Source organism: Lepisosteus platostomus, chromosome 3 (genome assembly GCF_059453375.1).
Source record: "Lepisosteus platostomus isolate fLepPlt1 chromosome 3, fLepPlt1.hap1, whole genome shotgun sequence".
NCBI classification, from domain to species: Eukaryota; Metazoa; Chordata; class Actinopteri; order Semionotiformes; family Lepisosteidae; genus Lepisosteus; species Lepisosteus platostomus.
The window spans coordinates 51414001-51427360 of record NC_142613.1 but is presented as its reverse complement, the minus strand read 5'-3'; the positions used below and the strand labels follow the sequence as shown (position 1 = coordinate 51427360).

The window sequence follows — 13360 nt, the reverse complement described above, 5'->3', positions numbered from 1 at the left end:
AAACAGCGCAGTTTCCCAGCAGCACTTTCAAACTGTCCTATGCAAAGTATCAGTTTTCACCATGAGCATCTGTGTCAGGCCCTACATGATATCAGAGGCCGAGCTTTGCCTCTCCAGGCAGGTCAGATCCTGACAGGACACAGATGCACAGGCAGCAGAGACAGGGGAACTGAAACACGACGGCAGACGGGATCGGATATCCAGCGCCTTGCAGAAGACTGTATCTGAAAGGGATCTCCCTGGAAGGGCAGGACACTTCGGCAAGGTGGTGAGCACGCGGGATAGGGAGTCTCGGAGAGGAAACACGACGCAGAAGACATGCAACGAAGCAGCCGCCCTCGGCACTGTGAAACAGCAAGGGCTACTCCTCCCTATGACTCATGCAGACGTGTACGTGCAGAGAGACAAAACACACCCACACGAGGACAGACAAGGGCGCAGCTGAGCTCTGGTCACCTGCTGACCGGGCTCCTGCGGCTGGCCTCCCTCTGGGCAGTGAGGGCGGACGAGGTGCTCAGGCTCCGGCGCATTCCTGGGAGACAGACAGGAGCAGAGACAGGGCAGGAGTTAGTCTTTATGCAGGAGCTGTGGCCTGACCAGGTCTGTTATTCTGCGCCAGTGTTAAGCGTCTTTCTGGTGGCGTCAGGTGCTGGCAGGTATGGCAGGGTGGGACGACAGACAGCAGGTGCTCAGAGAGCCTCACCTGGGAAGGTGTGGTTGAGCCGAGCAGCCGAGAGCTCCGACAGGGAGTCCAGAGAGCCGTGGATCCTGTGAATAGCAGACAGCACTGTCACCAGAGCACCGCAGACACACACTGTCCTGCGCCGAGCAGAGAGACAGCCCGTCATACGCCTACAGCACCACCCTCCAGCTCCCCCTGCAGGAGACACAGGGACTGAACAGGGCTGCCCTCTCTCCTATTCCTGCAGGAGACACGGGGACTGAACAGGGCTGCCCTCTGTCCTATTCCTGCAGGAGACACAGGGATGAACAGGGTGTCCTCTCTCCTATTCCTGCAGGAGACACAGGGACTGAACAGGGCCGCCCTCTCTCCTATTCCTGCAGGAGACACAGGGACTGAACAGGGCCGTCCTCTCTCCTATTCCTGCAGGAGACACAGGGACTGAACAGGGCCGCCCTCTCTCCTATTCCTGCAGGAGACACAGGGACTGAACAGGGCTGTCCTCTCTCCTATTCCTGCAGGAGACACAGGGACTGAACAGGGCTGCCCTCTCTCCTATTCCTGCAGGAGACACGGGGACTGAACAGGGTGTCCTCTCTCCTATTCCTGCAGGAGACACGGGGACTGAACAGGGCTGCCCTCTCTCCTATTACTGCAGGAGACACAGGGACTGAACAGGGCTGTCCTCTCTCCTATTCCTGCAGGAGACACAGGGACTGAACAGGGTGTCCTCTCTCCTATTCCTGCAGGAGACACGGGGACTGAACAGGGCTGCCCTCTCTCCTATTACTGCAGGAGACACAGGGACTGAACAGGGCTGTCCTCTCTCCTATTCCTGCAGGAGACACAGGGACTGAACAGGGTGTCCTCTCTCCTATTCCTGCAGGAGACACGGGGACTGAACAGGGCTGCCCTCTCTCCTATTACTGCAGGAGACACGGGGACTGAACAGGGTGTCCTCTCTCCTATTCCTGCAGGAGACACGGGGACTGAACAGGGCCGCCCTCTCTCCTATTCCTGCAGGAGACACAGGGACTGAACCGAGCTGTCCTCTCTCCTATTCCTGCAGGAGACACAGGGACTGAACAGGGCCGCCCTCTCTCCTATTCCTGCAGGAGACACAGGGACTGAACAGGGCTGCCCTCTCTCCTATTCCTGCAGGAGACACAGGGACTGAACAGGGCTGCCCTCTCTCCTATTCCTGCAGGAGACACAGGGATGAACAGGGCCGCCCTCTCTCCTATTCCTGCAGGAGACACAGGGACTGAACAGGGCCGCCCTCTCTCCTATTCCTGCAGGAGACACGGGGACTGAACAGGGCCGCCCTCTCTCCTATTCCTGCAGGAGACACAGGGACTGAACAGGGCTGCCCTCTCTCCTATTACTGCAGGAGACACGGGGACTGAACAGGGTGTCCTCTCTCCTATTCCTGCAGGAGACACGGGGACTGAACAGGGCCGCCCTCTCTCCTATTCCTGCAGGAGACACTGGGACTGAACCGAGCTGTCCTCTCTCCTATTCCTGCAGGAGACACAGGGACTGAACAGGGCCGCCCTCTCTCCTATTCCTGCAGGAGACACAGGGACTGAACAGGGCCGCCCTCTCTCCTATTCCTGCAGGAGACACAGGGACTGAACAGGGCCGCCCTCTCTCCTATTCCTGCAGGAGACACAGGGACTGAACAGGGCCGCCCTCTCTCCTATTCCTGCAGGAGACACAGGGACTGAACAGGGCCGCCCTCTCTCCTATTCCTGCAGGAGACACAGGGACTGAACAGGGCCGCCCTCTCTCCTATTCCTGCAGGAGACACAGGGACTGAACAGGGCCGCCCTCTCTCCTATTCCTGCAGGAGACACAGGGACTGAACAGGGCCGCCCTCTCTCCTATTCCTGCAGGAGACACAGGGACTGGACCGAGAGAATATGGGAAAATGGAGGGACAGAGAGGGGAACAGCGAGAGGCTAGGGTGACACTGGAGAGGATGTGAGAGTGGAAGGTCCCTGCAACTACACAACACAACCATGAACCTACAGAAATACCAGTCAAACCGACCTGGTCTCCCACCGAACAAGTCACACAGGCACTGCCCCACCTCAAGTACTGGACTAGCGCCCACTCCCTCAACCCCCCCAGGAAAACCCCCTGGGAGCAGCAACACTCGCCCAGCATGCAGACCGAGGCCCAGGTACCCCAACACTGCAGGTGCTGCTGGCCCACTCCAGCATCGAGCGCCCCCAGGCCCCCCGCCCCACCCCCGCCCAGCCGGGGCACAGAAACTCACCGCTGCACCCGGGAGGGAGGGGCGAAGACGCCGTGCTTGGGGGGGCAGCTGAAGTACTGCACCCCCCCCACCGAGCCGTCGTTCTTCCCACTGGGCTTGTCCAGCTCGACGCCCAGCCACAGCCCTGCGGGACAGACAGGCAGGCAGGGGCACAGCAAGAGAGGCTCTCGGTCACGGGGGAATCTCTCCGGACCGGACCGGACCGGACCGGGGGTACCTCCGTTCTAGTGAATCTCTCCAGCACGCGCTGCAAATACCTCAGTAACGCACTCTCTCACGAGTACACTGTGAGGACCTCAGTCATAGAGTGAGAGTATCTCATGAGTACACTGTGAATACTTCAGTCAGAGTGCAACTCAGGAGCAGAGCGAGTACTTCAGTGTTAGAGGGAGAGTATCTCATGAGTACACTGTGAATGCTTCAGAGTGCATCTCAGGAGCAGAGTGAGTACTTCAGTGTTAGAGTGAGAGTATATCATGAGTACACTGTGAATACTTCAGTCAGAGTGCATCTCAGGAGCAGAGTGAGTATTTCAGTGTTAGAGCGAGAGTATCTCATGAGTACACTGTGAATACTTCTGTCAGAGTGCAACTCAGGAGCAGAGCGAGTACTTCAGTGTTAGAGTGAGAGTATCTCATGAGTACACTGTGAATACTTCAGTCAGAGTGCATCTCAGGAGCAGAGCGAGTACTTCAGTGTTAGAGTGAGAGTATCTCATGAGTACACTGTGAATACTTCAGTCAGAGTGCATCTCAGGAGCAGAGTGAGTATTTCAGTGTTGGAGCGAGAGTATCTCATGAGTACACTGTGAATGCTTCAGAGTGCATCTCAGGAGCAGAGAGAGTACTTCAGTGTTAGAGTGAGAGTATCTCATGAGTACACTGTGAATACTTCAGTCAGAGTGCATCTCAGGAGCAGAGTGAGTACTTCAGTGTTAGAGGGAGAGTATATCATGAGTACACTGAATACTTCAGTCAGAGTGCATCTCAGGAGCAGAGTGAGTACTTCAGTGTTAGAGTGAGAGTATCTCATGAGTACACTGTGAATACTTCAGTCAGAGTGCATCTCAGGAGCAGAGTGAGTACTTCAGTGTTAGAGTGAGAGTATCTCATGAGTACACTGTGAATACTTCAGTCAGAGTGCATCTCAGGAGCAGAGTGAGTACTTCAGTGTTAGAGTGAGAGTATCTCATGAGTACACTGTGAATACTTCAGTCAGAGTGCATCTCAGGAGCAGAGTGAGTACTTCACTGTTAGAGGGAGAGTATCTCATGAGTACACTGTGAATACTTCAGTCAGAGTGCATCTCAGGAGCAGAGTGAGTACTTCACTGTTAGAGGGAGAGTACCTCATGAGTACACTGTGAATACTTCAGTCATAGCAGTTAGTTCAGGAGTACAATGTGAGTAGTTCAGTCAGAGTCTAAGTATCTTATGGAGTAGTGTGCAATTATCTCATGAGTACACTATGTCCTTTAGTCATAGAGAGTAAATAGTTCAGGAGTATACTGCGAGTACTTTCATAGGGTGCAGGTATCTCAGGAGCAGGGCGTAAGACTCTCAGGAGTACTTCTGTCATAGGGCGCGAGTAACTCAGGAGTATACTGTGAGTATTTTATTCATAGGATGTGAGTATCTCAGGAGCAGGGCGCGAGACTCTCATGAGTACACTGTGAATACTTCAGTCATAGCAGTTAGTTCAGGAGTACAATATGAGTAGTTCAGTCATAGTCTAAGTATCTTATGGAGTAGTGTGCAATTATCTCATGAGTACACTATGAGTCCTTTAGTCATAGAGAGTAAATAGTTCAGGAGTATACTGTGAGTACTTTCATAGGGTGCGAGTATCTCAGGAGCAGGGCGTAAGACTCTCAGGAGTACTTCTGTCATAGGGCGCGAGTATCTCAGGAGTACACTATGAGTATTTTATTCATAGGATAAGTGAGTAAGTGAGTATCTCAGGAGCAAGGCGCGAGACTCTCAGGAGTACACGCGAGTACTTCAGTCTTAGGGCGTGAGTATCTGAGGAGCAGGGTGCGAGTATCTCGGTTACAGTGGCGAGGCAGACTGACCCGGGGCGAAGCTGGTCTTGCCACAGAAGCGCACCACGCCGGTCCTCTGCCCCACCACCAGCACTCGCTCCCCCAGCTGCACCTCCAGCTCCTCCGACACCACGCTGCTCACGGACGGAGTCCTGGGCCCGGGACCTGGGGGACAGAGCGCTGAGCCTCAGTGACGGGAGATTAGAGACAGAGGCCTGAAACGGTGGCTCAACAGCTGAACCGCGCGGTCGTTCAGGGCGACAGTGACCCAGTGCAGGGCGACAGTGACCCAGGGGTGTGTGGGACACAGTGCCCCGGGGGAGTGTGGGACCCAGTGCAGGGCGAGAGTGCCCCAGGGGTGTGTGGGACCCAGTGCAGGGCGAGAGTGCCCCGGGGGAGTGTGGGACCCAGTGCAGGGCGAGAGTGCCCCAGGGGTGTGTGGGACCCAGTGCAGGGCGACAGTGACCCAGTGCAGGGCGACAGTGACCCAGGGGTGTGTGGGACCCAGTGCAGGGTGGGACCCAGTGCAGGACGACAGTGACCCAGTGCAGGGTGGGACCCAGTGCAGGGCGACAGTGACCCAGTGCAGGGTGGGACGCAGCGCAGGGTGAGAGTGCCCCAGGGGTGTGTGGGACCCAGTGCAGGGCGAGAGTGCCCCAGGGGTGTGTGGGACCCAGTGCAGGGCGACAGTGACCCAGTGCAGGGCGACAGTGACCCAGTGCAGGGCGACAGTGACCCAGGGGTGTGTGGGACCCAGTGCAGGGCGACAGTGACCCAGGGGTGTGTGGGACCCAGTGCAGGGCGAGAGTGACCCAGTGCAGGGCGACAGTGACCCAGGGGTGTGTGGGACCCAGTGCAGGGCGACAGTGACCCAGTGCAGGGCGACAGTGCCCCAGGGGAGTGTGGGACCCAGTGCAGGGCGACAGTGACCCAGGGGTGTGTGGGACCCAGTGCAGGGCGACAGTGACCCAGGGGTGTGTGGGACCCAGTGCAGGGCGACAGTGCCCCAGGGGAGTGTGGGACCCAGTGCAGGGCGAGAGTGACCCAGTGCAGGGCGAGAGTGACCCAGGGGTGTGTGGGACCCAGTGCAGGGCGACAGTGCCCCAGGGGAGTGTGGGACCCAGTGCAGGGCAAGAGTGACCCAGTGCAGGGCGACAGTGACCCAGGGGTGTGTGGGACACAGTGCAGGGCGACAGTGACCCAGGGGTGTGTGGGACACAGTGCAGGGCGACAGTGACCCAGGGGAGTGTGGGACCCAGTGCAGGGCGACAGTGCCCCAGGGGAGTGTGGGACAGTGCAGGGCGACAGTGATCCAGGGGTGTGTGGGACCCAGTGCAGGGCGACAGTGACCCAGTGCAGGGCGACAGTGACCCAGGGGTGTGTGGGACACAGTGCAGGGCGACAGCGACCCAGTGCAGGGCGACAGTGACCCAGGGGTGTGTGGGACACAGTGCAGGGCGACAGTGCCCCAGGGGAGTGTGGGACCCAGTGCAGGGCGAGAGTGCCCCAGGGGAGTGTGGGACCCAGTGCAGGGCGAGAGTGCCCCAGGGGTGTGTGGGACCCAGTGCAGGGCGACAGTGACCCAGTGCAGGGTGAGAGTGACCCAGGGGTGTGTGGGACCCAGTGCAGGGTGGGACCCAGTGCAGGGTGGGACCCAGTGCAGGGCGACAGCGACCCAGGGGTGTGTGGGACCCAGTGCAGGGCGACAGTGACCCAGGGGAGTGTGGGACCCAGTGCAGGGCGGGACCCAGTGTAGGGCGACAGTGACCCAGTGCAGGGCGACAGTGACCCAGTGCAGGGCGACAGTGACCCAGGGGTGTGTGGGACCCAGTGCAGGGCGACAGTGACCCAGGGGTGTGTGGGACCCAGTGCAGGGCGAGAGTGACCCAGTGCAGGGCGACAGTGACCCAGGGGTGTGTGGGACCCAGTGCAGGGCGACAGTGACCCAGGGGTGTGTGGGACCCAGTGCAGGGCGACAGTGACCCAGGGGTGTGTGGGACCCAGTGTAGGGCGACAGTGACCCAGTGCAGGGCGGGACGCAGTGCAGGGCGACAGTGACCCAGTGCAGGGTGACAGTGACCCAGGGGTGTGTGGGACCCAGTGCAGGGCGAGAGTGACCCAGTGCAGGGTGAGACGCAGTGCAGGGCGACAGTGCCCCAGGGGTGTGTGGGACCCAGTGCAGGGCGACAGTGACCCAGGGGTGTGTGGGACCCAGTGCAGGGCGACAGTGACCCAGGGGTGTGTGGGACCCAGTGTAGGGCGACAGTGACCCAGTGCAGGGTGGGACGCAGTGCAGGGCGACAGTGACCCAGGGGTGTGTGGGACCCAGTGCAGGGCGACAGCGACGCAGTGCAGGGTGGGCACGGTACCGGCGGAGGTCCGGGCAGAAGAGGGCGTTGCCGTCTTGGCGTTGGAGTGGGCTCTCTCTCTCCTGGGGCGGGTGGGAGGGCGCTGCCGTGGGGCTGGACGGGGACGGCCGAGGGGCGGGGTTTTAGAGTCCAGAGACGAGGAGGAGGAAGAGCGGCTGGAGGCGTGGAGAGAGGAAGACCCTGGGCCAGGAGAGAGAGGAGAGACTTTCAGACAGGTGGAGAGACGGGTGCAGCAGTCCAGGCCCGCGCGCTGGGACAGCAAGGGACAGGCTCTGCAGAGACACCCACGTCTCTTCGACATCCCACGCCCCAGCGGGCTGAAGGGACAGCAGGTCCTCTGCCTTGAGCGGACGGCCCTGGGATTCCCAGGGAAGCTCTGTGCCCACAGCGCCGGGCTCAGCGGCCGGATTAGGAGAGGTGGGGGCGGAGTCTGCTCTCCGGGGGCAGGAGCAGTGCCAGACATCAGGAGCGCCATTTCAGACACACCCTGACATCTCAGAGGGCATAACGGCAAGCACTGCAGCCTTTAGGCAGCACGGCGAGGGGCAGTTAGAGCGAGGGGCCCTGGCCGAGGAGCAAGGGGCAGTTAGAGCGAGGGGCAGTTGGAGTGGGCCCTGGCCGAGGAGCGAGGGGCAGTTAGAGCGAGGGGCAGTTAGAGTGGGGCCCTGGCCGAGGAGCAAGGGGCAGTTTGAGCGAGGGGCAGTTGGAGCGGGGCCCTGGCCGAGGAGCGAGGGGCAGTTGGAGCGGGCCCTGGCCGAGGAGCGAGGGGCATTTAGAGCGAGGGGCAGATGGAGTGGGGCCCTGGCCGAGGAGCGAGGGGCAGTTAGAGCGAGGGGCCCTGGCCGAGGAGCGAGGGGCAGTTAGAGCGAGGGGTAGTTAGAGCGAGGGGTAGTTAGAGCGAGGGGTAGTTAGAGCGAGGGGCCCTGGCCGAGGGGGGAGGGGCAGTTAGAGTGGGCCCTGGGCGAGGAGCGAGGGGCAGTCAGAGCCGTACCTGGATGTGCCTCACAGGGCTGGTCTGCCCCCGGGGGGGGCGCGGGGCTGTCTATCGGTGGCGCCCTCTGGTGTTTGACAGGTGGGCCCCTAGCTGTGGTGTGGCCCCAGACCCAGAACAGAAGCAGGAAGAGCCGTGAGAGCAGCTGGCGCCCTGTGCCTGGACCTCATGCAGACACACAAGACTGCTGGCAGTGAGGAGCTCCCCACCCTGACAATCACTCGCACTGGAGCAGCATCGGGGCTCCCCAGTCACCCCTGACCGACACACAGCTCCCCACCCTGACAATCACTCGCACTGGAGCAGCATCGGGGCTCCCCAGTCACCCCTGACCGACACACAGCTCCCCACCCTGACAATCACTCGCACTGGAGCAGCATCGGGGCTCCCCAGTCACCCCTGACCGACACACAGCTCCCCACCCTGACAATCACTCGCACTGGAGCAGCATCGGGGCTCCCCAGTCACCCCTGACCGACACACAGCTCCCCACCCTGACAATCACTCGCACTGGAGCAGCATCGGGGCTCCCCAGTCACCCCTGACCGACACACAGCTCCCCACCCTGACAATCACTCACACTGGAGCAGCATCGGGGCTCCGCGCCGCGGTGCAGGACACCCCAGTCACCCCTCACCGACACTACCGGCTCCGCGCCGCGGTGCGAGACACCCCAGTCACCCCTCACGACACTACCGGCTCCGCGCCGCGGTGCAGGACACCCCAGTCACCCCTCACCGACACTACCGGCTCCTCACCGCGGTGCCAGACACCCCAGTCACCCCTCACGACACTACAGGCTCCTCACCGCAGTGCAGGACACCCCAGTCACCCCCGACTGACACACAGCTCCGTGCCGCAGCGCGAGACACCCCAGTCACCCCTCACCGACACACAGCTCCGCGCCGCAGCGCGAGACACCCCAGTCACCCCTGACTGACACACAGCTCCATGCCGCAGCGCGAGACACCCCAGTCACCCCTCACCGACACACAGCTCTGTGCTGCAGTGCGAGACACCCCAGTCACCCCTGACTGACACACAGCTCCGCACCGCAGTGCGAGACACCCCAGTCACCCCTCACCGACACACAGCTCCGCGCCGCAGTGCGAGACACCCCAGTCACCCCTCACCGACACACAGCTCCGCGCCGCAGTGCGAGACACCCTAGTCACCCCTGACCTGACACACAGCTCCGTACTGCAGTTTGAGACACCCCAGTCACCCCTCACCGACACACAGCTCCGCGCCGCAGCGCGAGACACCCCAGTCACCCCTCACCGACACACAGCTCCGCGCCGCAGTGCGAGACACCCCAGTCACCCCTGACTGACACACAGTTCCGCGCCGCAGTGCGAGACACCCCAGTCACCCCTCACCGACACACAGCTCCGCGCCGCAGTGCGAGACACCCCAGTCACCCCTGACCTGACACACAGCTCCGTACTGCAGTTTGAGACACCCCAGTCACGCCTGACTGACACACAGCTCCGTGGCGCAGTGCGAGGCCCCTGGCTCACCTGTGTTGATCTTGGCAGTGACGTGCGACAGGTCCAGCCTCCCTGACCGCAGAGGCGTGGAGCTGCGGAGGGTCGCCCTGCGGCGCTCTGAGGCCTTGCCGATCTTCGACAGGGGAGCAAAGATCCCTGGGGCAAGAGGTCAGAGGTCAGCCAGGGTTGACACGGGCTCCTACCCCTACCCACCAAGGCCCTGCTTCCTCTCGAGTGCCGTGTGGCGTGGTGCATGTTTCTCACTAACCGACCACTATATGCTGTGAATAATTAAAAACAAACAGGAGGAGTAAGAAACGAGCTTCCTGGCTAGCATGAATCAAACAGCTTGACCTCCCTCCTGCACAGAACCGTAGCCCGGCCCCATGGGAATCTAGAACAGCAAACACTGCTTAGATCAGTGGGTCAGTGTTAATGACTGGCTGTCCAGAGGACACAGGGAACAAGCCCAGATCTGGCCTGCTTTTCAAGCCCTGATCCTGCCCATTTCACACTAACACAGAGGACAGCAGCACAGAGACAACACTGGGAAGCGGATGGGTTCTGGTAGTTCTGGTACCGTGTTTGGGCTGACAGCTGAAGTACTGGACCCCACCAACTGAGCCGTCATTCTTCCCTTCCGGGTCATCCAGCTCCACCCCGGCCCACTGCCCGCTGGCAAACTCCGTCCCGCCGCAGAAACGCAGCGTGCCAACCTGCACAGGGAGAGGAGCATGGGGTCAGGCCCGAGCACCCAGGTGCAGTCTGGCCACTAACACTCCGACGCTGGAGTGCTCCAGATCCGAGACACGGCTCTCCACTGAGCTGAAGTCACAAGGCCCTACACACGTCCACACCATCCCCCGCCCACCTGCTGGAGAGCAGCCTAGAGCCCTGTACCCCAGGGCTCCCCAGACCCCCAGTCCTCCAGCTCCCTGTACCCCAGGGCTCCCCAGACCCCCAGTCCTCCAGCTCCCAGACCCCAGGGCTCCCCAGACCCCAGGGCTCCCCAGACCCCCAGTCCTCCAGCTCCCTGTACCCCAGGGCTCCCCAGACCCCCAGTCCTCCAGCTCCCTGTACCCCAGGGCTCCCCAGACCCCCAGTCCTCCAGCTCCCTGTACCCCAGGGCTCCCCAGACCCCCAGTCCTCCAGCTCTCAGACCCCAGGGCTCCCCAGACCCCCAGTCCTCCAGCTCTCAGACCCCAGGGCTCCCCAGATCCCCCAGTCCTCCAGCTCCCTGTACCCCAGGGCTCCCCAGACCCCCCGTCCTCCAGCTCCCTGTACCCCAGGGCTCCCCAGACCCCCAGTCCTCCAGTTCCCTGTACCCCAGGGCTCCCCAGACCCCCCAGTCCTCCAGCTCCCTGTTCCCCAGGGCTCCCCAGACCCCCAGTCCTCCAGCTCCCTGTACCCCAGGGCTCCCCAGACCCCCAGTCCTCCAGCTCCCTGTACCCCAGGGCTCCCCAGATCCTCCAGTCCTCCAGCTCCCTGTACCCCAGGGCTCCCCAGACCCCCAGTCCTCCAGCTCCCTGTACCCCAGGGCTCCCCAGATCCCCCAGTCCTCCAGCTCCCTGTACCCCAGGGCTCCCCAGACCCCCAGTCCTCCAGCTCTCAGACCCCAGGGCTCCCCAGACCCCCAGTCCACCAGCTTCCAGACCCCAGGGCTCCCCAGGGCTCCAGCTCCCTGTACCCCAGGGCTCCCCCGACCCCCAGTCCTCCAGCTCTCAGACCCCAGGGCTCCCCAGACCCCCAGTCCTCCAGCTCCCTGTACCCCAGGGCTCCACAAACCTCAGGAGACCCCCAGTCCTCTGACTCCCAGCCCCCAGTCTGCCCCAGGATGAGCAGCACGAGGCTGTGTCAGAGCGGGCCCCACGCCCCGGCCCTTCTGTCCCTCGCACCTTCTGGCCAGCGATGACCACCCGGTCCCCCAGGCGCAGCCCCAGCGCGGACAGCAGGCTCCTGGTCCTGTCGGGCTGCGGCGAGGCGAGGCCGGCCTCCTGAGGCAGGGCCTCCCGCAGCAGCTGCCTCAGCTCCTTGGCCAGAGCTGCAGCGTCGGCCATCTCCAGGGGCATGTCCAGCGGCTCGGGCACCACGTCCACCGGGCACTGCCCGCGCTCGTTCTGGCAGGGAGAGAGGAGGCCCCCGTCACCAGCCGACACGCGAGCCACAGTCCCACTGCTGCCTCAGCACCACAGCAGGCAGCACCGCTACACCCACACGCGACAGCTTCGTCATCGTCATCATCATCAGCGCCGTCATGCAACGGCTTCATCATCGTCATCATCATCATCAGCGTTGTCATGCAACGCCTTCGTCATCGTCATCAGCACCGTCATGCAACGGCTTCGTCATCGTCAGCACCGTCATGCAACGGCTTCGTCATCATCAGCACCGTCATGCAACGCCTTCGTCATCGTCATCAGCACCGTCATGCAACGCCTTCGTCATCGTCATCAGCACCGTCATGCAACAGCTTCGTCATCGTCAGCACCGTCATGCAACGGCTTCGTCAACGTCAGCACCGTCATGCAACGGCTTCGTCATCATCATCGTCATCAGCACCGTCATGCAACGGCTTTGCATCATCCTCAGTGCTGTCATGCAACGCCTTCATCGTCATCGTCCTCAGTGCTGTCATGCAACGCCTTCGTCATCGTCCTCAGTGCTGTTCTTCCTCATCTTCGACAACAGGAATAACCAGGTATCTCGACACGTGCAGAACGACACCCCCCAGTTCCCCCCCTACTGACACTACAGAGGCTTACTGCTGGAATCAAGTACTGTTCTTTTGGGGTGACTGGATCTCGCCGTCTAAGCAAAGCAGAGTTAGGTCTGTAATCCAGTCCACCACAACAAATTATCTCACCTATCCCATCACAGCTCATCTGCCCTGTCTACGTGTAACAGGCTCCACGCAGAAGCGCTGTGTCTGACTGAAGGCTGCAGCTCTGTGCTGCCCTCCAGTGCTCACACTCTGAAAGTGCGGCTGCAGAGGAAAACGAGCAGCACCTGGTTGATGATTTTCAGACCTGAGAGAACTGCAGTTATGATACATCACTGTTTATCTCACGGTGTGTGGGAAATTTAAATAAAGCGCTGTTCTGATCTAAACTGCCACAAGCATCTGTGTCAAGCATCTGCCTTAAACACAGAGATTCAAACTTAAAACAATAATTCAGAATCACCCGCTAGGAATAACCTCATTCATTCTCTTCAACAATGAATTTATTTTCACAGGAGCAGAACATTTCAATAGAAAGGTCTTCCTCAAGTCATTTTTCATTTCTGTAATAGAGTAATAGGAGGGTGGAACAAGCTTTCCGGCTGATACCCAGGTGGTTGAAGCTGACACCCTGGTTTCTCTCAACAAACAGCTGGATGAGAACCTGGGATTTAATAAACTACTAATTACAACAGGGGCCAGATGGGCCACATGGTTTCCTTTTGCTTGTAAACCCGTATTTGTTAACAGAGCTGAAATGTCCACATTGTCTCACAGTAAAGCCACTC

General features: G+C 60.6%; 1 protein-coding gene across 9 annotated transcripts in view; it reads right to left on the bottom strand.

Annotated features, from left to right (window-relative positions):
• LOC148675063 (CAP-Gly domain-containing linker protein 4) overlaps positions 1 to 13360 on the bottom strand; it is a 41291-nt gene that overhangs the window by 3071 nt on the left and 24860 nt on the right. For 5 of the 9 annotated variants that reach the window (XM_088625996.1, XM_088625992.1, XM_088625997.1 and 2 more), the window contains exons 7-15: positions 11749 to 11970; positions 10434 to 10569; positions 9884 to 10009; positions 8364 to 8456; positions 7373 to 7552; positions 5034 to 5168; positions 2964 to 3087; positions 704 to 768; positions 457 to 532 (exon numbers count right to left, since the gene is read on the bottom strand). In XM_088625996.1, the coding sequence (XP_088482122.1) occupies positions 457 to 532; positions 704 to 768; positions 2964 to 3087; positions 5034 to 5168; positions 7373 to 7552; positions 8364 to 8456; positions 9884 to 10009; positions 10434 to 10569; positions 11749 to 11970 (1157 nt within the window). Of the gene's footprint in view, positions 1 to 415; positions 533 to 703; positions 769 to 2963; positions 3088 to 5033; positions 5169 to 7372; positions 7553 to 8363; positions 8457 to 9883; positions 10010 to 10433; positions 10570 to 11748; positions 11971 to 13360 lie in introns of all 9 variants that reach the window. The other 4 variants (XM_088626001.1, XM_088626000.1, XM_088625994.1 and 1 more) reach the window with 4 other exon arrangements.